This window comes from Martes martes (genome assembly GCF_963455335.1).
Source record: "Martes martes genome assembly, chromosome: 3".
Lineage (NCBI taxonomy): Eukaryota > Metazoa > Chordata > Mammalia > Carnivora > Mustelidae > Martes > Martes martes.
The window spans coordinates 159,019,377-159,046,283 of NC_137890.1; the positions used below are offsets into that span (position 1 = coordinate 159,019,377).

The 26,907-nt window shown below is 45.3% G+C and overlaps 1 protein-coding gene across 2 annotated transcripts in view; it reads left to right on the top strand.

Annotated features, from left to right (window-relative positions):
• Positions 1 to 1,483: 1,483 nt before the first annotated feature.
• Positions 1,484 to 26,907, top strand: part of PID1 (phosphotyrosine interaction domain containing 1) — a 223,359-nt gene continuing 197,935 nt past the window's right edge. The window contains exon 1 of one of the 2 annotated variants that reach the window (XM_080799175.1): positions 1,484 to 1,838. In XM_080799175.1, coding sequence (XP_080655301.1) covers positions 1,809 to 1,838 — 30 coding nt within the window. In that variant the 5' untranslated portion in view covers positions 1,484 to 1,808. Of the gene's footprint in view, positions 1,839 to 17,893; positions 17,981 to 26,907 lie in introns of those variants that run through there. The other variant, XM_080799176.1, reaches the window with a different exon arrangement.

Genomic DNA, 26,907 nt, shown 5'->3' on the forward strand with positions numbered 1-26,907 from the left:
CGGCTTGCCTCTGGGTGATTCTATGAATTTTGTGTTCCCCAAGCCTTGGGAGATAAACTAGGAGAATGCGATAAGCTGAGGGCTGGATTCCAGAGTGCTCTGATGTCTGGAAATCACACTACCTATCATGAGATAGCACCAATCCTTCTGGACATGGGATGTTAATTTTGATAGTGTGCAGGTGGCTCAGGACTCAGGCTGTGCATGTGTCCTAGTGCCGCATGTTATCAGAAGCCTTCCCCTGCCAGCCCCGCTACTCCCTGGACCCCACCTCTCAGGAGCTTTGTGCCCCCACATATACTGTGCTCTTCTTCCTCTCTCTCTCTTCCTCCTGTCCCTCAGCATTTCCCACCATGCTCTCTGCCCATACTCCTGCAGACCTCTAGGCTCAGCTTAGCTTCTCCATCCTGCCAAGTTCCCGGTGCCCCCAGGCCCAGATGGCTGCTCTACCTTCCAGGTATTTCATGGTCAGAGGAGTTAGAGGTATAAGTCAAGAACTCCTGCCTGGAAGTCATCTGAGTGTGCATACTCTAAGCCACTCACTGGTTGTATCGCCTGGACAGTGACCTAAACCCTGCAAGCCTCATTTATCTAATCCATACAATGGGAATACATGAATACTTAATTGGCTTAGTTGTCAAGAGGATGGCCAGAAAGTAGGAAAGTAGTTATTTCAAGATGGGAACATTAGCTTGTGAGACTCCAGGCCTGGGAGCTCACAGTGGCCCCTAGCTTTGGGCTTTTCCAGCCTCCTGCAGTCCCTGGCAGATCTCAGGAGAGAGGAAGGCCTTGTGGCGGCCGTGTGCTCCCCTCCTCACCCATGAACAGGCACCCTAGTCCTCTGCCCAGCATGTCATCCCTCACTGTGTCCATTTTTGGGTCTTACTCCAGACATTCCCCGGGTCCCATTCCAAAGAAGCTCTCCTCTCCCCTTCTTCCCTCATCAGGCCTGCTTTGTTTTCTTCCTAACATTTGTTGCCACCTGACCCAGCACCCCTTCACCTATCTTCTGGGTCACTGACTGGCGTCCCAACTGGAATGAAAGCTTATGAGGAGGGGGGAACATTCTCCTGTCTTGTATTCTGCGCCGCTGTACTCCTCAGAACCCAGCATAGGGGTGGGACATATTAACTGCTCAGTTAACTCGACCTGGAAGAATGAATGGAAAGTCTGTCGCGCAGAACAGCGCCTGGCAGGTCACAGGCAATTCAGAGCTCCCCGCTGTTCAACCAGAGAACCACCCCCCCACCCCCTTCCAGGCTCTGCCCTCCCCAGCCAGTCTGTCCCCTCTCCCGGACCCCATCCGGTTCGGGGCTCCCGCGGGGTGGGGTTGGGGGGTCGGGCCGCCGGCTCTGGCCTCCCCTCTTTGGCGGCGGGATCTAGGGGCTCCGGGTGCCGGCTATCGGGTGTGTGTGTGGGGGGGGGGGGGCGCCAGCCCCGGGCATGCTCAGAGCGCGCAGGTCCGGGCGGCGGCGGCGGCGGCGGGGGAGGAGGAGGGAGCGGTCGCCGCCGCCGCCGCCGCCGCCGTGCGCTCGCGGGCCCGGGCGGAGCTGCGCAGTCCTCTCGCTGCTGCGCCAGGACAGCCGGCGCGCGGCCGTGCCCACAAGTTGCCGGCAGCCGAGCGCGGCGCCGCCTCCTCCGCTAGCGCCCCCAGCTCCTACCCCGCGGCGGCGGCCGGCTCGGGGTCGCACCTCCCGCGGACGCCGACCCCAGATGTAAAGCGGCACCGCAGCCCCTCGCCCCTCCCTACCCCCTGGCGCGATCCAGAGTCTGGCCAGCGTCTCCTCTGCCAAACCCCGGGCTGGAAGATGTGGCAGCCGGCCACCGAGCGCCTGCAGGTAAGGGGCACACGCACGGCCGGGGGCCAGCCTGGAGGAGGAGGTGCCCCGGCTGGAGGAGCCCAGGGGGCGCCTCTGCCCACTTGTCGGGATTTACCCAGAGCAGTCGTGTGAGACGCGTGGGTAGGAACATGATGCTGTCAGCTTACCCCAGCGCCGGGCAGCCGACGGGGGCAAGGGGGTGATGAATGGACAAATGCGCCGCTTCGGGCGTTACAACTTCTGGCGTTGGGTGTTTGTGTGCGTGTTGCTAGATGTAAGGTTGCACTTCCTGACCATCAATTCTCGATCGCATTCCACTGACACAATTTACTGGTCTGGGGTTAAGGTTTTCGCATCCAGATATTGTTTTTTTCTTCTTCTTTTTCTTCTTCTTCTTCTTCTTTTTTTTTTTTTTTTTGTCTCCAGGAAAGACAGAAGAAATGATTTGTGAAAGCATCCATTTGCCAGTATGATTTGAAAATATCAAACTTGCTTTGGCTTGGTCGTGATATGCCTTTTATTTTATTTTATTTTATTTTACTTTACTTTATTTTTTTTCCTGTTTGTTGATGCTCTCCTTTCATCTTCCCTGAACTTCAGCTCCCCCACATATTTTGAAAATCAAAAGTTAAGTTCAGCCAGGAATACTTAGGCTCTGGGTCATGCCATCAAAAGTTTTTCATTGCTGTCTACTGAAATGACAGACTGCCTTTAGTTTGGATTCTGAAGCTGGGGGTGTGGGGAAGTGGGTCAAAATGAGAAAGAGGGATGTTTATGGGAAGGGGCTCCTTCAGTGACGCTTGGGACCCTGGAATTGCCCAGACTGCCAGGTTTGATGACTGCCTTTTGCTCCCAGACATTCTCAAGAGAGAGGGCAGCTACTCTGCTGGATAAAATCCCCTGAATCCTGCAGTGAAACTTTTGGCAGGCTCAGAACCACATTGTTTCATAGTCAACTTTGAAGAAATGTTTAAGTGGTAAAATATAGCACCATTGGAAGCTGAGTGGGTCTGAAGACTTAGAACAGTGGAGAGGCCAGGAGCCCTGGCTGGCTTGGGAGGTTTCTCAGTGAAAATGGAAAGTTCCCAATGGAGAATGCTGACTGTCTCTTAGATGTTGGGAGAGGTGAACCTTTGCCTGGGACTTCTCATCCTGAGGATTTACCTGCAGAGGGCATTGCATTTAGCAGAAACAGACACCCCCCATCCCATTTCTAAGCCTCCCTGGGCGTGTGGATTTGCAGGGAGTGGGTTCATATTAACAGAACCTGAGAGACCAGGCCAGTCCCCACAGGCTCTCAAACAGACTAGTCTAACAAGAATAGGGACTTTTAGCCTTGGGGACAAGGTGGTGGGTGACCAACCTCTGACCTCCTGGTCCTAGTAAGAGAACATCATATCAAGCTCTGAATGATTGGCCAAAGGTAAGTTAATGTATTTTGGTAGTGACACCAGTTACCAGTTGTGCATTTGAATCCCCCCTTCTGCTCAGGGCTTCTATTCTAAAGGAAGGAGTGACTGAGTGGGGTGGAGGGTTTCCCCATCCAAATGAGGAGGCTAGCTCACAGAAGTCCTCAGAGAGATAAGGCCAGAGTTCCTGGAGGTGGCTTTTCTGGCCTGGGGCTCTGTGCCTCTGCGCCTCTGCAAAGTTTGTGGATTTTGTCTCTTGAAGTTATTTCTCCCGGCCTGTTTCATTTAAGGACTCCTGTGTGCTGCAGAGCACGTGACCCTTGGCAGGCGAGAGCTTTGGCTTGCGTTCCGCATGGCAATCGTTCCTTTACTAGAAATGTCCTCCTGGCTCTCCTGTGAAATGTACACATGTGCGTTGGGCATGAGTCTGGTTTATTACAGTTTGCGCTTGCAATGCCTTTCTTTCATTTTGAAGTGTCATGTTGAAAGAGCCGGGCTTTGGGCTTTTGAAAGCTCAAGTAAACATGTCTTATCACTGACAAGATCAAATCCCTGTTGGAAGGTTCCTCCCAACACAAGGCTCAATTTCATGCTCCCTACCTCCCCCCCCCCCCTTTAAATTAGTCTACAAGCCAGTTCTCTTTTAAAGGTTCGGCTCAAGCCTTGCAATTATAGAAGGGAGCCAAATGAAGAAAAAAAATCTTCATAGTCACGGCTTCTTTCCAAAGAGCAGCTTGACTCTTCTTTCAAAACACACAATTTGTATGCTTTTACTTCTTGTTTCTGGGGGAGGGAGTTGTTGAGGGTGAGGTGGTGAGCTGCGTGTAATAATATTTTATTTACATTCCTTGTGGTTATGTTTGTCACTGTCTCTGTTTGCTGTCTGGGATTTTTTTCTTCCCCTTTCTGCCCTCAGGGCATCACCATGTAGGAACGTTGGATTCCCAGTCCTTGGTCCATGGGATGCTTTATCTTGCCCTGATTTTGTGGCCCGGGAGATGGTGATGAAAATTGTGTTCAAAGGGGAAATAAATGATAACTTCCCTCATGAATGAAGTTACAGCCCCACCCTTCCCACACAAATCCTAACCTTCTCGTACAACCTCATTAATTTTTTTCTTCATTAATTTTTAATGCAAGACTTCAATTTAGATGAGCTAGAGTGCAGCAAATCCTTCAAGGAAGCATTCCCAGAGCTTCCTAATAGGACAAAGGATTCAGGAGCCAATTTATTGTACAAATACCTGGAAACAAAAGAGGCGAGGGAAGAAAAGAGTGACATCTTTTCTTAATTGATTTCATGAGTTCCTGCTAGATGATGCCCCTTCAAAGGTTCTGTGGCCCTGGGAGCGTGGCAGAAACTTGCTCAGGTCAGACAGTCACTCTCTAGCTAATTTGGGGCTGGCAACCAGCCTTTTTTGCTCAGGAAATGACATCTTTGATTGGGTTTGAGTATCGCCATCAATACTCACTTGTTTGCCAAACAAAATGATGCTGATGTTTCCCGATTTGAGATATAGCTGCTTGACCCAAATCCAGCACAGGCGAAGGGACCTGTTGCCCCGAGCAGGGCTGAGCTGGATCATTTCTCATTCAGTCACACACCCTGCGGCAAGTTCATCTGCTCCCCTGAATGTTAAAACTTCTGTTGCGTCCCACTCGAGCCCTGTTTGGGAGCTTCTGCCATTAAAAATATAATAGGATCAAAAGGGATGTGAAGATTTAAATTACCACCCCAACTCTTAAAAATGAATAAATATGAGTTCTTCACTTTTCACCTCCTGTACTACACAGTAGACTTTTTTTTTTTTTTCTTTCTTTTTCCTTGGAGGGACTCAGGAGAATTATAAATTTTTCAAGAAGCAGATTTGAAACAGGCTCTTCTCAGAAAAGTAAAGGGGACTTTTCAGTAGAAAAGGGCTATGTACTGTTTTTTTGTTTTTTTTTTTAACATAAGGATGAGATTACTTCTGGCCTTGGTATTTTTAAAAATTGCATGGGTTTCCTAATTGTCTTAATTCTTGGGCAGAGGAGAGTCCATTAGAAATGACAGACTCATCCATACAAGAGTGAGGAGACGTTAGCCATAGCAACGTGTATCTCCCCAGAGCATGTCTTCAGTGAGCTCCCAGATGCATTTTTCTGCAGGCCAGGAAAGGAGGAGAGCAAACGAAAAATGAATGGAGGCTGAATCTGAGACAAAGGAGGCCAACAGATCCTTGCCTGCGGCGTAGTTCTTACAAGGATGGCGTGGGACGTGATAGTAGGAAGGTATATGAGAAGCGAGTTCTAGAAAATTGTAATTGTGGAGTCAATGTGTAACTGTTTTCTCATGCCTTTTTTTTTTTTTTTAAGATTTATTATTTATTTGAGGGAAAGGATGGGAGAGAGCGAGAGAATGAGCAGGAGAGGCAGGGGGAGAGAATCTCCGGCAGACTCTGCTGAGCACAGAGCCCGTTGCGGGGCCTGAGCTCAGGACCTGAACCCAGACCAGAAAACCGGATTCTGCTTTCTTTGGTTTCCGGTGAAACTCTGGGCTGGCAAAAAGGTTCAAGTAAACAAAACTGAAGTTTGACTGGAGAGAAAACTTTGGAGATATTAGGTGAGAGTACTTCATCCGCCAGGATCACCTTGCCCTTTCTCTGCCTTGCTTAGCTGGTAGATTTCACCCTCACCTGGGGTCATTCTTGACTTACTTCTCTATGATTATGCCCCTTGCAATTTTCCCCTGAGAAGTGATGGAAGAACCCTTTAGAACGTCAGCTGGAGACCATTAGACCAGGCCCGCCAGGCAGAGGGAAGACTTTGGCAAATAGGACACTTTTTCAGGCTGACCAAATTGACAAAAGGAACACAGATTAAGGAAGGTAATGACAGCAGCCCGTTTTTACGGAGCACACGCAGTGTGTGGCACTGTGCTAAGGGGTTTTATTTGAATTATCTCGTTCATTTATCTTCCATGGCCACTTTTATCACCATTTTATAGTGAAAAACAAAACAAAACAAAACAAAAAGCCCGAAAGCCGAAGATGTTCAATGATTTGGTCAGGGTTGGACAGCTAGAAATGAGCAGAGCTGGAATCAGAACCAGGTGGTCTGGCTTCAGAGCTTACTTCTTAACCCCTTGTCTATAGTGCAAAAGGATAAGACGATGCTGTACACATGCTGGCGCTCTGGTTCCTAAGAACTAGAATTATAGCAGGGGTGGTCCCAGGGGCTCAGAGAGGCGCCTGTCTTTCTTGTGAAAGCGGATGGTTGCCTGTGCCAATGAGGGCTACGCTCTTTGGGTGTCTCGCACCTCTGGGGGAAGTAAGCTGCTGTGTTGTACTTTAGCTGAAATTCTCCATTGCCATTGATGAGTCTCTTCATCTGGAGCACATGACATTTATCCAAACTGGAGACCTTGAAGGCTGGTAATCAAGCCTGCTCTTGTCTGCAGTCCTTTCACATTTGGACCAAAATTAGGGGGAAGGGAGGAAGGAGGTTGGGGAGTTCAGGAGCAATTGCTTGGAAATTAGTGATAGGTACTCTTAGCGAGGCAAAGGTTTCTCACCAAATTGATTCTAGCTTTCACCATTCTTTTCATTCCTCTTGGATGAGTAAGTACAAAGCCTTGGACTTTATCGTTCATAAAACACTTGGAGTGATCACGACTTTGAAGTCTTTCAGAAGCAGAATGCTATCTTACATCACTGGATCTTTCTCTGAGTTTGTCAGCGAAATCTCCACCAAGAGACTTGCAAAATGCCAGCCTTGGAAACAACTCTGCCCCCTGGTTACCCATTGCCTAATTGGGCTGTTTAATGTTGACTGTACTGGGTTATCTTGGGGTGTTAGGCAACGTTTGCATTTTGTTTGATGTTCCAGATTGGCTCTCTCCTCCCACCTCCCTTCACACTGACTCCCATCCTACTGTGTAAATTAATCCTGTATACTGGGTCCTGGAAGAGTCCGTCCTGGACAGACTGGGGAATCAGGCTCTGTTCCACAGGGCTGTTCGATGCCACAAATAGCGAGTAGCAGCAATGCTGGGAGTCCTTAGTGGTCAGCAAACAAAAGTAGTACAGAAATGCTCATAACACTGCAGTGTGTTTCACTCAGCAAACCTCTCCCCCCCAACCCCTCCCACCGGGCCCAAATCTCAACGGAGACTTTGTGTAAGTACAGCACGAAGACATAGTTGAGGTCGTTGTCCAAAGACCTCCTTGGAGTCTAGTGGAATTAGTTACTATCATCTTATGTTAACTTAAAAAGCAGTTTTGATCCCAATTTAGCTGCCAACCAGTGATACAGCATCCGCATATTACCCAGGTCCAAGCCCTCAGGCCACGAACTGGAAGAGGACAGTGTCAGGAACCAGACACAGACTGGCTTTGTGCCTTTGGCCTATTTCAATGCTTCCAAAGCCTCAGGGAGCTCGCTCCCCTCATGCTGGTGTCCCTTGGGGTCCTCATCTTGTTGAGGTCTTCTCCCCCATGCCTGATCACCAGGAGCTCCTTCCTTTTCCCTCAGTGGCTGCCACTAAGGTCTTGCCTTGATAAGGGAGGTTCCAGCAGCGAGAACACCACCTCCTTCTGCTTGTTGAAGCTCGTCAAGTCTTTCCTTACTTGCCCCTTTGGCCTTCCTAACTTCCTAACTGACGCAGTTATTGAGGGACCCAGGTTCAGACTCAAACCCTGGTCTCTGTGTCTTACTCATTGTTTGGGTTGAGTTGGGTCAACATGTTCCCTTTCTCCCCAGATATATGCTGAAGTCCTAACCCTGCTACCTGGGAACGTTGCCTTGTTTGAAAATAGGGTCTGTGCGGAGGTATCGAGTTGAGTCATTCTGGACTAGGGGAGCCCTAAATCCCGTGACGGGTGTCCTTCATTTTTTTTTTTTTAAAGATTTTATTTATTTGACAGACAGAGATCACAGGTAGACAGAGAGGCAGGCAGAGAGAAAGGGGGGGGGGGAAGCAGGCTCCCTGCTGAGCAGAGAGCCTGACGTAGGGCTCGATCCCAGGACCCTGAGACCATGACCTGAGCCAAAGGCGGAGGCTTAACCCACTGAGCCACCCAGGTGCCCCTATGGGTGTCCTTCTAAGAAGCGATGTGAAGGCGCAGAGGAGGCACAGGAAGGAAAGCCTTGTGAAGACAGAGGCAGAGAATGAAGTTAGGTTTCCATAAGCCAAGGAGTGCCAGGGGTTGCTGGCAGCCACCAGAAGCCAGAAGAAAGAATCAAGGGAGGGTTCTTCCTTCGAGCCTTTGCAGGAAGCATGGCCCTGCCCGCATCTTGATTTGGGACTTCCAGCCTCCAGAACTCTGAGAGAATACATTTCTATTGTTTTAAGTTGCCCTGTGTGTGGTAATTTATCACAGCAGCCACAGAAAACTAATGCGCTCCTGAAACCATATTGCTTTTGATCGAGTTCTCTGTATTTCTGGAAGCCTAGGTATGCCTGACTTTCATAAACTGGAACAAAATGAACATGTCTCTATAGCGTGCTCTTTTTGTACTGAGTGTGTGAATTTATTTACAGTGGATTCAGAGAAAATGAAAACAGGCATTATAAAACAACTAAATTACTGCTTCTTTCTCCCTCATCTGCTTCTGGTCAACGTCCTAGGAAGGGCGGCAAACGAGTTTTGTGTTGCTAAAGGGAGCGTCTCTGGAAAATATAGTAAATGTGCTTCAAGAGGTAGTTAAGTTTGGTCATTAAAATTATGGGATGTGAAAGATAGTTTGCTTTAAGGCGGATCTCAGCGATACTTTTCCAGGCAGGCGGAGACTGAGGGAAGGCTGGGGTTTTATCCTCAAAACAGTCCCACTTGTCAGAGTCTGGGCAGGGTCTCTGGGTAGCAGGCCTGCTGGTGACTGCCTCTCTCCAACAGGGATGACGGTGGGTGGGTTCACTTGAGATTGTATTCAGGGTAGCCCCAGATGATGGTCTGGTTGATGATTTGCATCTGGTTGGATATTTTGGTTTGTTTTTGTTTTTCACTTGGTAACGGTGTAAATTATCTTAATGAAGAACCTCTTTCTATTGCGGAACTCACTTTGGAGACAAAAAGTGAATGTCACGAGGAGTCGTCACATTTGCTTTCCTGGGCTGGCTGCTCTTCTCCACGCAGCAGCCTTGGTGGCTCCAACGGCCTGTGGGGGGGTGGGGGTGGGGGGAGCAAGGAGCCTGAATCAGTGCAGGGCAGCCCTGGGGTCTTCTATCTCTTCCAGTGAAGAGCCTGTGGCATTTTAAAAGGCCATCTCACCTTTCATTGTCTTCCTCAGGAAGGAGTGAATATGGCCTGTGGGGATGGGCAGGGCTGGGAGAGCAGATCTGCCAGGAGAAAGTGGCTCCTTGATTGTCATCCTTCTGTGAGAACAGCCCCGTTCTGATCCCTTTGTGAAGAATCCTTTCCTCACAGCTTCTTCGTAATTGTGGGTCTGAGGATAAACCCACAGATGGCGTCGCCCTATCTTCCTACCTCATGCTTTCATGCCTTTCTGTCAGGAACCCCTGGCTTTTCCCCAGTTGTGTGTGACGTCCTGGGGTACAACCTCCCCCCCACCCTTCACTCCCCCCCCCCCCCGTGGTGGGGGATCGTGGAGCCCACCATTTCCTTTCTAAGTGTCCTGTGGATATTCCCCGGGAACCATGCCAGGGGCCATGGGGCCCGGTGCTGTTGGGAGGCTGTTTTGTGTCAGGCCTAAATTCTCTGTAGCTTCCGGCCTTCATTTCCTAGCACTGCCGTCACAGAGCACCACAGACTGGGCGTCATCGGCAACAGAAACTTCTTGTCTCACAGATCTGGAGGCCACAGGTCTGAAATCAAGCCAAGAGGCAGGGTTGGTTTCTTTGGAGGCCTTGAGGGAGAATCTGTTCCATGCCTTCCTCCTCGCTCCTGATGGTTTTCTGGAAGTCTTAGCTGTCCCTTGGCTTGTGGCAGCATTGCTGGTCTGCAGGTGGAGTTCTCCCCGGGTGAGTCTTTTTAGAAGGACACCCGCCATCTTGGATCAGGGGCCCAACCTCCTCTGGTCCTATCCCACCTTAGCTAATGACATCTGCGATGAGCCTGTTTCTAAGTAAGGTATTCTGAAGCTTTGGGGTTTAGGATTTCAGTGTATGAATTTTGGGAGAGATGCAGTTCAGTCTATAACACTCACTTTAGAATTTTCTTTTGAGTATTCTCCATGCACCAGTATATTTCTCCCTACTTGAACCAACCACCCCCCCAAAACAAAACAAAGCAAAACCAAAAACAAAAACAATGGGCACTCCCCCGCCAAATGGTAGTAAGGATGTGAAATGGAATGGCATATCTGCTTTGTGTCATAACTACTATTTTATACTTGATTCGACTGAGAAATGATGAAATAATAGCTGTCTAGGGTGACAAGGTAACAAATCCAGTAGCTGGGAAGTATGTTCAGAAGCTTGTCCCTTTCTCAGTTCCCAATTCTACTCGTGAAGGAAACTCATATGATCTGTCTGGTCGTGATTTTTCCACAGTTTTGTCCAGGTCTGTGCAAACATATACAAATATAGAGAGGCACATTTAGGTCTTTTTCATGTATTTCGATAATATAATCATATTGTGTATGTATTGCTATGCATTTGTTTTTTCACTTTACAAAGTGTTTCTTAGATATCTCTTCTGGTCAGTACAGTGACCCCCCTTTCCATGATTCTTCTTTCCATGGTTTCAATTACTTGCAGTCAACTACAGTCCAAAAACATATGACCCTTCTTCTGACGGATCATTTACATGACAACGCCTACATCCTTCACCTTATTACAAGCAGAAAGATGAGTACAGTATAATAAGATATTTTGAGAGACAGAGAGAGACCACATTCACTGAACTTCTGTGATAGTATATTGTTATAATTTTTGTATTTTATTATCAGTTATTGTTAATCTCTTATTGTGTCTAACTAAATTAAAGTTTATCACAGGTATGTGTGTATAGGTAAAAACAGAACATAACATAGAGTTTGCTAATGGTTTCAGACATCCACCGGGGGTGTTGGAACATATTCCCCATGGATAAGGGGGGACTACTCTAACATAGCTCCAACTTACTCCTTTTAGTCCCTGTGTAGAATTTGCGGTAGAGTGGGACCACAATTTATTCAGGAGTTCCTCTATCAGAGCGTATTTGGGGCAAGTCTGTGTTCTTTTGTTTTTCTCTGGCCTGTAGGTAATACTGTTATAACTCCCTGGGCATGTCCTTACGTAGTTGTGTTTCTATTTCTTTAGACGGGAGTATCAGCCCTGGGATTGCTACATCTAGGAGCATGCATCTTTTATGTTTTAGCAGTTAAAGAAGGCCTTCTGTGAGAATTCTGCTTTCTGATCAGAAGTGTGTGCAATTCTGGCAAAGGTGCAAAGAACACAGTTTGCTGGAGAAAGGATAGTCTTTTCAGCAAACGATGCTGGAACAATGGGATATCCCCATGCAAAATAACCAACTCCAAACTTTAATCCTTCCTTCATATATCTGGCATACAAAAACTCACTCACAATTCATCACAGGCCTAAATGCAAAACCATAAAACCGTGGAACTTCCAGATAAAGATAGTAGAAAATCTTTGTAGCTTTTTGTACATTAGAATAAACATTCCTAACGTCAAGGCAGTGATCAGGTCCATCACGCCCCAAAGTTACTCTGGATCAGGCCCAGATTTCTTAGAACGATCACAAAAATGTGATTGATAAAAGAAAAATGTGACTAAATGGGATTTTATCAAAATGAAAACCTGCTCTTTAAGTGATTTTGACAAGGGAATGAATAGATAAGACACAGACTGGGAGAAAATACTTGCAAATCCTGTATCTGTATCCGGGATATCGAAAGGACTCTCAAAGTTCAATAATAAGAAGCTAAACAACCCAATTGGAAAACAAATAAACAAACAAACAAGCAATTTGAACAAAAAAGTTGTATGGACAGGAAATAAGCACACGAGGCTTTTAAACATCATGAATCAGGGAGAAAATGCAAATTATAACCACAGTGAGGTATCACCACGTAACTCCAGAATAGCTCAAATTAAAGAGACTTCAACCACACCACATACCGGCAAGGATGTAGATGAACTGGGGCTCTTCCTGGTGATGGAAGGAAGATTAGTGGATCTGAGGATTGGATGGGAGGAAAGAATTTGAAAAGGGCTTGAGAACATGTTTGGGGGTGATGGATAGGCTCAACATCTTGATTATAGTGATGGTTTGATGGGCTTATCTGTATGTCAAAACTTGGAAATTATGTAGTATATTACGTTTTGGATATATTCCTATAAAACTGTTTAAAAAAGAATGTGTGAAGGAGTCATTGTATGCCAGACGCAGTGTTAGGTGTTGGGGGACTAAGTAATAACATGGTTCCTGCCCTCACTTCTGTGAATTCTTAGTAGCTTTCACGTTCTCTTAACTGGAAATTAAAATCCTAACCTAGCATATAAGTAACAATCTATTTTTTTCTTAGAGTTCCATTCACTCCTTTTCAAGCATTCCTTTATTTAGTCCTTGAAATGACATGTTTCATCGATGGCAATTTGCTTGAAGGTCCTAAGGGAAACTAGTAGTTGAACAAAAGAAGAAATCCCGCCCAAAGGGTAGACAGTTCAAGTCGGTGCCTCGTTGTTCCCTCTGTCATTTTGCCCCCTTCCTTGTTCTTACTCCTGGTGGCTTGTTTCTGACTTCTTTCCAACCTGTCCAGGTGGCCTAGTCCTCTGAGGCCTAGGTCAACCCTAGTGGGCAGTAGGCTCCGGAGATTGTGCTGTTGAGTGGGTGACTTTCCAGGGTTGTGACCCCATGGCTGGCTGGACCATCTTCTTCTTCTTTTTTTTTTTTTTTTAAATTTTATTTATTTATTTGACAGAGATCACAAGTAGGCAGAGAGGCAGGCAGAGAGAGAGGAGGAAGCAGGCTCCCCGCTGAGTGGAGAGCCTGATGCGGGGCTCAGTCTCAGGATGCTGGGACCATGACCTGAGCCGAAGGCAGAGGCTCAACCCGCTGAGCCACCCAGGCGCCCCTGGACCATCTTCTTGATACTCACCTCCTGCAGTGGAAAACAGACTATATGTCATGCAAAACCATGAATGGGTCTGGATTCCAGTTTGTGAATGTGACATGCCTCGCAGAGGTGTAAGGTCTGGATTAATTATGAGATAATTCTTTTTCCCATGCGTATAGCAACTCAAAACTTTAGCTAGCACAAAGCGACTTTCCCAACGGCCATTGAACCTTAGCAGAATGCTGTCGAGAAGCAGTCACAAAAATAATGTTAATCTAGTTTAAAAACACTTTTTTTTCTCCTCAAGGCGGAAAATTTAAGGCACTTGACTCAATTGCTTTTGAAGGGCAAAGAATGTAAGACTTTGTTCATTAAATATCTAAGGGGACCATGTGGCATATTGTCTAGCTGAGGTCCTGCTGAGGTGGTGGGGACACTATTAGTAATTCACTAGAATAGCAGGCATAAACCAGAGTCCCCTGGCAAAACAGGCTTTATGGTCACCCCTAAAAATGGTAGGCAAAATGCTAGACTTCTGTTCCTCACTGTTTCACTTTGGGAGTGAAGGAAAGAAATGTAATACGTCAGATGGGCAGGATAATACAGCAGGTAGGCAGGAAAGCCAGGGAGAGGAGACATTGGGGAGACGGGTGTGGGGGTGAAGAATGTGTACATAAAACAGAGGAAGAAGTGGAAAGGTGGAGGAAGTCACGTAGGCACTTAGCACCGACCCTGGTACGGAACGTATGGTGCTCGCCAAAAGGTAGCTCTCGGTCACACGTTCCGTGTAGCTGTTGGCCTATGGAAACATTATTCTTTTGAGTAAAGGGGTCAGATGTTCACCCGTGCTCACTGGTGCTGAATGCTTTGGTGGATTTTCTGGGTGTTTTGGAAAAACAAGGTTTTTTTCAGATGAAGAACTAGGAAACTTTGAGAGGGAAAAAAAAGAAAAAAAAGGAGTTCCAAAGCCAAAGGATGGGCAGCTTGGGGGAAGTGGGAACAGAGAATGTGGAAGTGAATAGAGGATATTTCTTTAGGCTACGAATCTGGCTAACTTGACCCATATAGGCTGTTGAAGTGGGGGGAGACTATGGGGCTTTTAATCAGGTTCATGGATATAAATCTTGGCTGCCTCACTTATTAGAAGTTACTTCAGGGACTCTCATCTGCATTTTTTTTGACTTTAAAAAGGGGGTAATAACATTTAGCTCTTGACTGCTCATTGAGGTATAGACTACAAAGAGCTTAGCATGGTAACTGACAGTTACTGGGAGTCAGTAAATCCTCATTCCTTCCCCTGTTTCAGTTCCAAAGGGTGAATTAGGAATAGCTGTGCAGCATCTTAGGGCTAGATGGATAATAGAATTTTGGCGTTTCTCGAACTGTGTTCCACGGAGCATGAATTTAGCAAGCTACTCATCTGAGTCTTGCTACAGCGGGTTCTATCTTTAAATAGTACTGGGAAGCAGTGGGTGAAACGAAGTGAGTCTGGTTTACTGCAGGACTTCTTGCAGCCTTTGAGACGCCAGTGCCCCGTGAATTTCCGCGTGAGGGAGAGGAGAAGCCAGCCCTTTGTGAAGAAGAGTCCCGCAGTCCAGAGGGCTTCAGTACAGAACTTGAACTTCTTTAAGTTGACAAACTGTGGGCCTGAGGCTTGGCTCTAGCTTACAAAAATATTTCCTTTGGCACCTTCAGTGTCTATAAAAACTTGACAAATTAGTTTCCAGGATTGAAAAATTAGAGGAGTTTATAAGGAAATCTGGACTTTCTGATTCTCTTAGAAAATGGGAGCGTCAAGCCACAGTGGGTTCTGACACAGTGACCCCCGGCCGACGCTGTTCCATGTGGACGAAAAGTGGCCTCCAGCTTGTCCTAGGCCTTACAGAGCAGGTGTCACTAAGTCCCAGAAGCTGATGGGCCTGGGGCCCTTGGGGTTCCTGGTCCAGCTCACCTTCCTTTGGCTGGTGGGAAAACTAAATCCAAAGTTCATGGAGTCCTTGGAATTGGGACGGGATTCTTGGTCTTCTGACTTTCAAAGCCAGGGCGATAGACGATTGTGTGACTGTGTATATTGGCTTAGCATTATTCGTTCCTCTGCAGGCGCAGCTCTGGGAGCCCACCTTCAGGTGCCGGGGCCAGCTCTTTTCCCCTCTTTCTTGGGAGGTGTGGGTCAGAGTCTGTGTGACTGGAGCAAGGCCTTGTCATCACCCCTTCTCTGCAGGGCATGTAGAAACATGGGAATCGTAAGTGGCCTTGCACTTGCCATGTGCTGATCTTGAGCACAGGGGAGGGTTTCCAGGCAGAAGTGGGAGGCTTCTCTGACTTTTCACTGAATCTACACTACTGTTTCCTGCATAGCCCGTGCCAGGCAAGTAGAAATTTCTCATTGTTATAATATTGGCTCATTTGGGGGCATTTTGACTGCCAAACATTCGCACAGATTGTCTCCAAAAGGGGGGAAATTCAGAGGATGGAGAGTAGTTTTTAATTTAATGGCTTTCAGCATTTTCCTCACAGATTTTCAGCCAATGAGGAAATGCTCAAATGTTATTTCAGGAAACCTAAACTGAAAGACATCTTCAATGGTGACAGTACCTTCATATTTAAGAATCCCTGTTTCCACCAAAAAAACACACACAAAACAAAACAAAACAAAACAAAAAAGTAAGAAAGAAAAAAAAAAGTAAGAAAGAAAACAACCTCCCAAAACCAATACCAAACCACTCAAAAGCATTCTGTAGATGTTTTCTGATCCTCTTGGGAGAGGATCTGCAGCTTACCTTACCTTCCCAGATATGCTGCTGGTCTCCTTAGCTCTGCCCATTCCTGAAGAATTATGGGATCTGATTATTTTCAGCATTCCAAGTACATGGAGTTAAACAGAAAGTAGCTTAAGCTATAAACCAATGAATTAGACCTCTCACTCTCAACCTATCTGGTTCCTGAAGGCATGAACATTGTGTACGTCCTGGTGCCTCTGAGTTAGACCATCTAGTTAGGTTGGAGATGGTTTCCTGTTGCTCCTCCATTGGACCCCCTTTCAATAAAAGTTTGTGACTATATTGATAACTACTCTGAAAATTATTGACACTATAATCAGACTCAGAGTTGGGTTATTATTTATCTTTCCTTCTTATCTACTCTAAGTTAATCTAACCTGTTTTCCTACAGTGCCTTTTATTTTTACTTATTTGTTTTTTAGAGAGAGAGTGAGAGTAAGAGAGTATGAACAGTGGAAGAGCAGAGGGAGAGGGAGAGAGAGAATCTTAAGCAGATTCCACGCTGAGGCTCATTGCAGGGGTTGATCTCAGGACTCTGGGATCATGACTGGAGACGAAATCAAGAGTCGGACACCTAACTGACTGAGCCACCTAGGCGCCCACCTACAGCACCTTTCAAAACCAAAAATTCATCTGAAACAGTTTCTGCTGCACAGAGTTGATTCAGCCGTAGCAGAAAAGGGAAGAGATAATGCTCGCCGCCGAACAGAAAGCTTTTGGTCAATCTGAAAGCTCAGAAAATACAGTTACATATTAGATCCTTATATAGTTCTGTAAAGATTGGTTTTTGGTTCGTAAGGAAAGAGATTCAAATACTTTTGAAGTACATTTCAGTAAAAGATAGAAATACCACTGACATATCAGAATAAGACTAAAATAAAACTCCTCAAATACCGGTCATATAATGAAGGATTTGGTTGTACCTAAAAACCTAGGACAGGAACATAATGGAGCCTGAAACCTCCAGCTCTGAGCTTCCCAGTGGCCTAAGGAAGAGCAACTTGATGAATTACTTAGCTCTCATTATCTAATAGTAAAATCTCCATCAACCCAACTGGGGCCCCAAGTGTTTTCCTAAATTGAAAACCCTAGAAATTACCATGTGGTTCTTTATATGGCACGTCATAGCACAAACTCTTAGGTGATAATATTAATTATAGTTTTTGACAAAGATGCCTCTGGAAGTTGAAAAAAATAAACAATTAAGTAGGAATGCTGAGACTGTTTATGTAGCAGTACAAGTGGACATCCATGGGTTTTTTGTGCCCAACTTCATTTCCCATCTTCTGGTCACAGCACCCTGATCTCACTTTTGGGAATTATTCTCCCTCTCCTGTGTGTGGGGGACTCCATTTATTTCAAGGAGGGGGACTGTCAGTGTGCCCTCCTCTAGCTGTGGCATCCATGTGTGCTCCTGGTATCTACGTTAATCGGACACTTTCTGCCAAAACTGGGATCCCGAGCAGGGTGGCGAGAAGGCTGGAAATCGCCCAAAGCAATTATTCTGCCCACCGAGATCTGTAGTCCTGCTGCATAGACCCCAGCAACTTCTTGATCCCTATCCTTCCTGAGATTGGTCCTTCTGTATCGCCTTTCAATTTGGTATCACGATGATAGTGAATTTGTTTCTTCTCCAGTGAGCTGGAGTTGGTGTTCACTGCTTGCAACTTCTGCCGACTCTGATCGCAGACTCTGATACACAGGAAGAATTTTCCTTGAACCCACTGATGGCCAGCCTTCAAATTCTGTGTCCTCCAGGGTTCTGTGTAGAGCGGAGCTGGCATGTGGAGAAAAGCGAGACTGCCGTGCTTGAAGGGTCTCCAAGATCCCAGCCAGAAAGTCATGCACACACACCTCTCCTTCCTTTCGGGTACCCTTTCCTCGTCAGAAGTGTGCTTGCTCCACTGGGAAATGGAGAAAGGGTGTAGACCTTTCTCTGCCTGGAATTCATCTCGCACCTAGCCTTACTTGAGTAAGTGCCACTGAACAAGAAGAATCCTCCCTATCTTATAGTCCTGGCCCACAGCTTCCATGTTCTGGCCCACTGCTGGAGGATGACTTTTGTCCTTGTTGTTTATAAGGCTGTAGCCTGGCATCTTCTATATATCTTAAGGTTTTTTTATAACTTGGATATCACTATCACCTTTCTGCCGCATCTCTGTACTGAAAAAGTGGCCTATGATTTTAAGTAATGATGCTTTTACGACGTCCAAAACAAATCAAGTAATTTTGGTCCACATTATCAAATGAATCCCTCTGGTTTCTGAGTCTGGGGTAGAAATGGTGGTGGGGATGCAAATGGCTGTTTGGCCAAAATAGCCAAAGAGTTCCAGCCTCAGGCTCTCTGAGTCTCAGTGCTCGAGAAACATCTATAGCTGTTGGTTGAAAATGTGAATGGCTCCTTAAGTTCACTCTAGGACAGTGTGGGCTCTTCAGCCCAGAAAGTTAAATACATTCAACTCTGGCAGTCCTGACCTTCTGGGTAGAGAATGTAGTTCACTAGTCTTCAAGACCTGCTTTGCCACTTTGATTTAATACCAGGCGGAAATCTTCAAAACAAAGCTCTCTGAATCCAGGAAAGTTCATCTGGCATCAGTTAGCTCGGGCACCCCCCCTGCCCCCCCTTCCCCACCCCACCCCCTTGTCTTTTCTCTAAGGGCTTGATGCTTTGTAGAAAATGAATGGCTTTGCAAAAGTGCAAATTTGGGAGAGCGTTGTACAACCAAAGAAAATTCAAATTAGTATTCCCCCTGTGGGAATCCTCTTGGGGAAATTGAAATTATACTTAAATGTTCACGTATAGAATACAGCCAATATCTGTTTTAGGATGTTGACAGACTGTTTGAATGATACAGCTTGGTGGTTTTCTGGAAGTAAGGTGGTCTAGAGAAGGAAGAATAAGGAGTCTAAAAAAACGTACTAATTGGTGTTTCCTTCTCTCTGTTGTGTTAATGGTAAATAGCACAGACTCAATGCTGATCTTTTTACTCCTTGGCCCAGAGAACTGGCGTTTTTCTTCATAACGTAATTTAATGCCCTTATTGGACAGAGGCTGTACGCACTCTGAACAGGAGGGGACGTGTGCTGGCAGGGTCCCTTGGAGCAGGGCAAGCATTCAGCAAAAACTTGGAGGGAGTCTTTTGGAAATAAAACCTAATTTGCAGGGATCTCTACTCATAAGGTAGTCTTGCTCTGCGATTTGGGGCCGTATCTGTGTTTTCTCCATTTTGTGTGGACTACCTCCTTTTCTTGCTTTTCTCCTCCTGCTTTCCTCGCAACTAATGGGAGTCAAGCTCTTTCCACTCCTGCGTTTCTCTAAGCTCTCTTGCTCACTGCTGTATGTTTCAGACGTTTTTTAATAGCTCTCCCAGGGGGCGATGGCCACCTCTCCTTTCTCCTGTCTTCCTTTTCAGTGGCACCAGGCTCTTTGGTGGACTGGAAGTCACAGCTAAATTGGACAAAAACAAGTTTGACTTCAAAGTCATTGTTTTAGGGGATTGTTAAAAAAAAAAATTCTTTCTTCTCACTTTTCTTTTTGATTTGGCTTTTGGCTCAGAGTGCATAATCTGTGCCTTAGATGGTCATCAGAACTCATTTCTTGGGTTGTAGATGAGGAAGACAAATGGATTCATTTTGATCCAAGTCCTGGAAGAAATTGATAGACTGTTGATTGCTTGTAAAATGCACTTTAAAAAGTCTTTCTTGGAGCTTAGCAGATGCCTGCTTTCGTTATGTTAAGAAACTGATGCTGTTTATCTTTTTTATTTCAATCATTGGCCCCTCTAAATAGGAAATTTAACTTTGATTTGAGGCTATTAATGCCTGCTGGTAAATAAGAAAATGCGTGATAGAGCAAATTATTTTTCGTCTCTTGCATTTCTTATGGGCATCTCAGACTCAGGGGAATTTTTATGTAGCATAACAATTTCATAAGTGTTAACATGTTTTTTTAAACTTCACATTATAAATAGGAGAAGAAGCCTGCTTCAGAAATTTAAAGCTGGATTAAAGTTGGCCAGAGCAGAAGGCAAAGTCATGGCTCTGTTACAACTCACATCTTGGGGTTTGGGGTAGTCTACTGACAATGCAGTAGATTCAGATAAAATTGCTCTTATTATGGATTAATACTTTTTTTTTTAAATTTTTATTTATTTGACAGAAAGAGAGATCATAGGTAGGCAGAGAGAGAGGCAGGCAAAGAGAGAGGGGGAAGCAGGCTCCCTGCTGAGCAGAGAGCCCCATGCAGGACTCGATCCCAGGACCCCGAGATCATGACCCGGGCCGAAGGCAGAGGCTTAACCCACTGAGCCACCCAGGTGCCCCTGGATTAATACTTTTTGACCTATGCATCTCGGAACTTGAGAAGGTCATGGAATTTTTTCTAAGACATCTGTGAACTCTGGGGCACCTGGGTGGCTCAGTTGGTTAAGTGTCTGCCTGCTTTCGGCTCAGGTCATGATCTCTGGGTCCTGGGATTGAGCCCCATGTGGGCCTCCCTGCTCAGTGGGGAGTCTGCTTCTCCCTCTGCCTCTTCTCCTCCCTCCTGCTTGTGCTTTCTTTCTCTTGCTCTCAAATCATTAAATAAAATCTTAAAAAAAAAAAAAGACATCTGTGAACCCTACGTACATTACCTGTAGACTAAAAAATATATACCTTGCAAATATATCAAGTACTTTTCAAACCTTGTGTGCTTTATTGAAAGAAATATTTATTTAAATAATTATTGATACATAGTGACTTTTGGACTTCATGCATATTTTCAAGTACTAGATGTGCGTCAGCTTCCCCTCCTGTCCCTGTCTTGCAGGCTTTACTTTCAGCAAATGTTATGGGTCTTTTATTTTTAGGTGAGGAGCCGAACTGGATTATAAGGTAGGTCTACAGAAGTGGTTCCTGTGTTCAAGGTTTCAGTCAGTTAAACAGAAAGTAGATTGTTGTTAATGGAGGAGACTTCCATCACAAGACTGAGGAGGGCAAAAGAGGAGAACCTTTGTAATCTGTCCCCTTTTATTCCAAACACGAAAGCTTCCCTTCGGGTCCTCCCCAGGGGGATGCTGTCGTCTCAGGGATGAGGACTATGTGTGGCCATATATTGGTCGGGAGAACAGATTTTTTTTTTTACAGATTTTATTTATTTATTTGACAGAGAGCTCGAGCGTGGGTGGGGGGCAGAAGGGGAGGGAGAAGCAGACTCCCCGCTGAGCAGGGAGCCCAACGTGGGGCTGGATTCCAGGACCCTGAGCTCATGACCTGAGCTGAAGGCAGACACTTAACCAACTGAGCCACCCAGGCACCCTGAGAGCAGATGTTTTAATTGACATGGTCCTCTGACATGAACAATCAGTTGACGCTGGTCCCACACAGTCTCAGATGGTTTTCCAGCCCATCTTTCAATAAGACTATGTTGTGCAATGACATGTGTTGAAAATTGCCAGGATTACTGAGAAAGGGAGACTTTCTTTGTGATTAAAATAAAAATCTCTTCTAAGTGTTCAGAAGTTTAGAATTTTTATGTTTGTTTGGACAGATGCTATTTGGCTAATTTCTTATTTGGGAAAATGTTATTTAGTTGATACTGCTTGTTCTTTCTTCTCTTTCTGCTGTCTTTTGCACATTGGATGTGAGAAGATTGTATGGAATGAGGCCAAATGAACGAAAATGTTGGTGATTAGGCAGATTTCCTTTCCTCCCTTCCGTGACCAGTATTTGTAAAGATCTGTCCTTATCGGATGCTCAAGAGTTGCTTTGATGCTTGGGTTCAAAGTCATGTACCATCTTCATCTCTCTACATCTTTTAGTGCATCCTGGACCATTTCCCACATTTCATGTGTTTTTATGTTCGATGCCTTTGTTAATGTTTCCTTAGTTTGAAATATCATCACTTGGATGCTCTGCCGAGAGGACCGTACTTCTCCCACAGCAGACGAAATTGCCCTTCTGCCCTTATGACTTAACTCCAAGTGCAGTGAATCATACCTTTATTTTTTTTTTTAAGGGTCCACAGTTCTTATGATGCAGCGATCCTGCTTAGCTTATTCTAGTTTTTCTCTTTATTAGAATTACTTGTGGACTTCCACGTCCTCGAAGCCTCTGAGCCCTAGGGGTTGGGGATCGGGTCTTTATTCCTCCTTGTATGTCCTTTGCACCTGGCATAATATTTGGGATATAAAGCCAGGAGCACAATGCAAGCCTAGTGAATATATTTATTTCTGTAGTGTTCGGTGAATTCATGATATTTTTTAATGTATTTGCCATCTCTTAATTTCTTTGGAAGGAAAGGAGAGACAGGTAGTATGGTATACACGTCATTATAGATCAGTGAGGAGGCTGAGAGTGGAGTTTGACTTTGGCATTAAGGTGCAGGGGAGGTGGGAGGGTGGAGGGAGGGGGAGAGAGAGAGAGAGAGAGAGAGACTGTATTTGTCTTTACAGCCAACTTTTAATGGGGAAGCACACAATTCTATGAGTCTGTATAAGTTCTTTAGAATATATCCTGGATCTCCTTGACATTTAAGTCAAAGTATCTTATCTTGTATTTATCCTGTAGCTGCTTACTGTTATTGCCTGCTTACTGTAGGGATATTATCTGTTATATTTAATTTCAGTAATGCGAGGGATGTCAACACCCAGAGCTATTCATAAAAATAATAATTAATTAAATATAAAATGTAGAATCTGTTTTGTTTAGGGTTGCAGCTGTTTCTTGGTAATGGTTGCATTTTAGATGGGAGAAATGTTTAGGTTGTTTTTCCTTATGTAAGATGAAGTTTTCTCTAGTTGAGCATCTTCAAGAAACCTGGAGACCTCCAGGATTGCTAAATACATTATCTGTTGTGTTCTAAAGCGAGGAAATTCTCAAAAGAAAATTATTTCAAAAGGAAACAGAAGCCAGCTTGATTTCCACCAACCAAATAGGGTAAACACTGACCCTCAAAATAAATGATAGCTGTTGTGCATTGTAGCCCACTGAATAAAGTAAGAATCCAGGAGGCTATACTGATAGAAACTGATGTAAACAAATAAACAGGTGAGGAAGGAAAGCTCTTTTTCATGACACAATACCAACTGATGAAGAAGGCAAGAATGATGGAGCTAGAAACTCACCATTTTGCAACGATCATGGTAATTGGTCCTGGCAAGGATCCTTAGTGAACACTAGAACCAGTGGAGGGATGCTCACATAATTTCAAAGTATGTCTCCACAAATTATCAATTGAAAAAAGGGACTTTTCAGTGAAGAAATGAAGTGGACATCACCTTAAACAAATAATCAAAGTTAACTTCACCCAAATTGGGCATACCATTATCAGAAGTCTCCCAGATAGTACCAGGAGTACCACCTGAATGGTATTCCTGTTTTAGGCGCATGCATTCTACCAAATAACTGGCTTGTGCTCTTAAAAAATATCAATGCCAAGAAAGACAAAGAAAGGCCAAGACACTGTTCCAGACAGGACAGCTAAAGGTAGTGCGTGATCTTGAAGTGGATTCTGGGCCAGGAAAATAATTGCTGTCAAGGACTTCATTGACATGGCTGGTGACATGCTTTTGTGACAGTTATGCAAGAGGGTGTCCTTGTTCTTGAGAAATATATAACTGAACATTTTAGGTATGGGGAGGTGACATCTGTAGTCTGTGTCTTTGTCTCAAATGCATATGAGGGAAGGAGAGAGGAGAAAGGGGGAGGGAGAGAGAGGGGATGAGTGAGAGGGTGAGGAGGCAGGGAATGAGGGGTCAAGGGAGAGGGTGAGCGAGAAGAAGGGAGGAAGGAGGGAGGTGGAGAGAAAGAGAGAGACGGGAGTGGGGAGGAAGGAGAAAGGAGAAGGGAAGGTGGGAGAAAGAGAATGACTGAGAGTGAGAATATATGGTAAAGGGAACATTGTCACGTGTTGATGACTGATCTATCTGGTGAAGGATACAACTATTTTTGCTATGTTTGGGTAAGCCCGAGATTATTTCAGCATTTAATGCTAAACAAAAACACATTACACAGACGTGTTTGCAAAGGCCATTTCTCCTGGTTTGGGGGATGGTGGTCACTGAACTGTGTGGAGCCTGAGGGCAGGGGCTGTTCTGTTCTGTTCTGTTCCTCACCACGCGCTCAGTGCAGAGCCCAGTGCCTGGTCAGAGGAGGCAGTCTGTAAATATTTGTTTGACAGACCCATGGCTACAGGGCCTTGAAGTCTCTTGAGCTGTGAACTATTGATCTTTGCACAGTTGCCCATGTCAGTCGGGAGTGCCTATTTTACCGTTTTCAGGCTCCCTTGCAGCTAAGTACGGCCACGTGACAAGTTCATGGTAGCCGGAGGGATGTCAGAAGGAGTCTGAAAGGGAGGGTACCGGCTTCTCGACCCCTTCTTGCTCTTTTCTGGTGGGAATGTGAATGTGATGGTTGAAGGTCGAGACCATCATCTTGGGGGAGCCCTGTGCTAAGGACGGGGTACAGGAGGACAGGCAGCTGGGACCTCGATGCCTGGGAGATGCTATACTAGCTTCCGGCTGCCTGCCCCAGACTTCATTTATGTGAGAGAGAAATAAACGTCTGTCTTCTTTAAAGCACTGCTACTTTGCTGTTTCCTTCATTCACCACTGAAGCTAATCCTACAGGAAACACCACGTTCTCTAAGAATCCTCACCTTGAATTGTTGTTCCTCTGCAGAGCTCTGTATTCTGCTTGTCACGTACATACACACTGACTGAAGAAATTCTCTGGCCTTTTCCCCCTCCTTCTTCTTTTTCTTTCTGTTTTCCCAGGGTAGAAGTTTTCTTATTCTGAGTGGGATTCTGTTTCTGTCCTTGAGTTGGTGTGTTCGTGTCTCTGGTTTGGGGGACTTCACGTGCTGAGGACACCCTCCTTTCTCCTCTGTCATGGCAAACCTTCTCCATTTTGCAAATTGCTAAATTGGTCTGAAAAGGTGGTGAGAGCCGGCTTTCCTTAGGAGATTTCTTGTTCTGACAGACCCAGCTGGAGACCGGATGTGCAGAGGTAAGCACTTGCAATAATCAGAAAATAGGCAATTTTAACGATTTCCAGTTGCCAAAAACATTTTGCTTCAGTTGAAGGATTCGGAGCAGGTCTTAAAAGGGCTCCTTCTGCCTGGTGAGTTTTGTGTAGCAGAGCTTTGTACTTTTTGGAATCCACTCATGTTTTTACTTGTTCAGCGGATGGTTCTTCCTTTGGAACTATTTATTGCCACTAAGGTTTGTGGCGCGTTGGGTCCCACAGATAATAAATGGGTGCGGGTGCCCACAGCACAACATAAATAGAGGAACTGACTTCCAGCTTGTTTATTGTTAGACTGGTATGTAAGCAGCAGAGCTGAATTCCTCAATTATGTGTGTGTGTTTCTGTGCAGTAGGACCTAGGAACTTGAAAATGGACCCTGTAGACATCGTGTATGATGTTCGGTTGTTTGCTTTAAAGGACTTATTTTTTAGATGCGACATGAATGAAGATTGTATTGGCTTGCATAGTTCCCCAGGTCATGTTATTTCATGGTCTGAAGGCTCTGAAGTACAGAGGGTAACTTCCTCCCCATGGGCTGTATGGACTACTGGTGCTCTGGCTAATGGGAATCAGACAGATGCTTCATTCTCACTTGAATGTAAAGGATTATATTTGGAATTGCCATGGGTGAGGTCTTCCAGCTCTCTAAACTCCAACTAGCCTGCGCAGGAATTGGTGATGGCTATCCTATGCAAATTTTGATGGCATTCCTACAGAAAAGAGAACAAATCCCTTATTTGTCCAGGGTCACCTACTCGATGAAGTCCCTGTCACAGTACTGTCAGCAAAACATACCAAACGAAACACCAAAGAAAACCAACAACCAGAGAAACTGGAACCAAAATGCAAAGGGATGCATGATAAGAAGAACTTAAATATTCCCTGGGCCCAAGTGAGCCTGGTATGAAGAGGAAGGCGATGAGCCTGGGAATCAGGATGTTTTTCATGTGAGTTTCATGAAGTTTCAGCCCCACTAGGTGGTTTCACTATGACCTTGGGCAAGTCACACAAACTTCTGAGCCTCGGTTTCTTCATTCAGTAAAGTGAGTCTAATATTAGAGTTCTACATAGTGTAGGGGGAAAAAAAAGTGTTTTGTAAACTGGAAAATAGGTTCAAGTATTACTTAACAGTCAGCTAATTAAAGGAGTGGTATTGTCCTCTCCCCGACCTCCAGTGCTGATTTTTCCTGGTAGGGATCACTTCAGTTTTGTGCTCTCGGGAATTGTTAAGAATTTGTCAGACTATCTGTAGGATCCACAAAAATAGCTGGTTAAAATGAATTACATTTCCATACCTTCAGGATTATTACTGTTTGAGAGAAGTTTTGAGAGAGAAATTAGGCAAAGCAAAACAAACGTCCTTTCTCCCTTGTCCATGAGCGTATACAGACACCTGTGGCATTTACCAGGAAGCTGGGAGTGTTACAAGAAGCCTTATTACCATCATGGCCCTGCTTGGGATAGAGAGGCATGTGTCCAGGGGAGAAACTTTATGAAGTCGTGTGTTCCAAGCTGAATGCAGAGGAAAAGCAGTGTGGAAGACTTAGTCATGCAGAAGAGGTTCAAACCACAGGTGGATTTTTGAGAGTGTTGTCAAGGAGGAGATGCAAATGCCATAGTTAGTTTGTACAGCTCTTTTAAGTGTAAAGAAAACCATGTCTACTGGCAGAGATGGAATTTGTTACACGACTATATGAGAGATTTTGACCTTAGACGATTGCAAAACAGGTAACCTTCTGTTTTTAGTACCTGAAGCTCCTGGTCATGGAATTTTGAGGTTCTCCAGGATCGTTTCCCTACCTCTGTAAGCACCAAAGTGGCTAATGCTGTGGCAGATGTCAGACCTGACGTTGCCAGAAGCAAAACACGGATTGGGGAGGCTTTTGTAGGAGG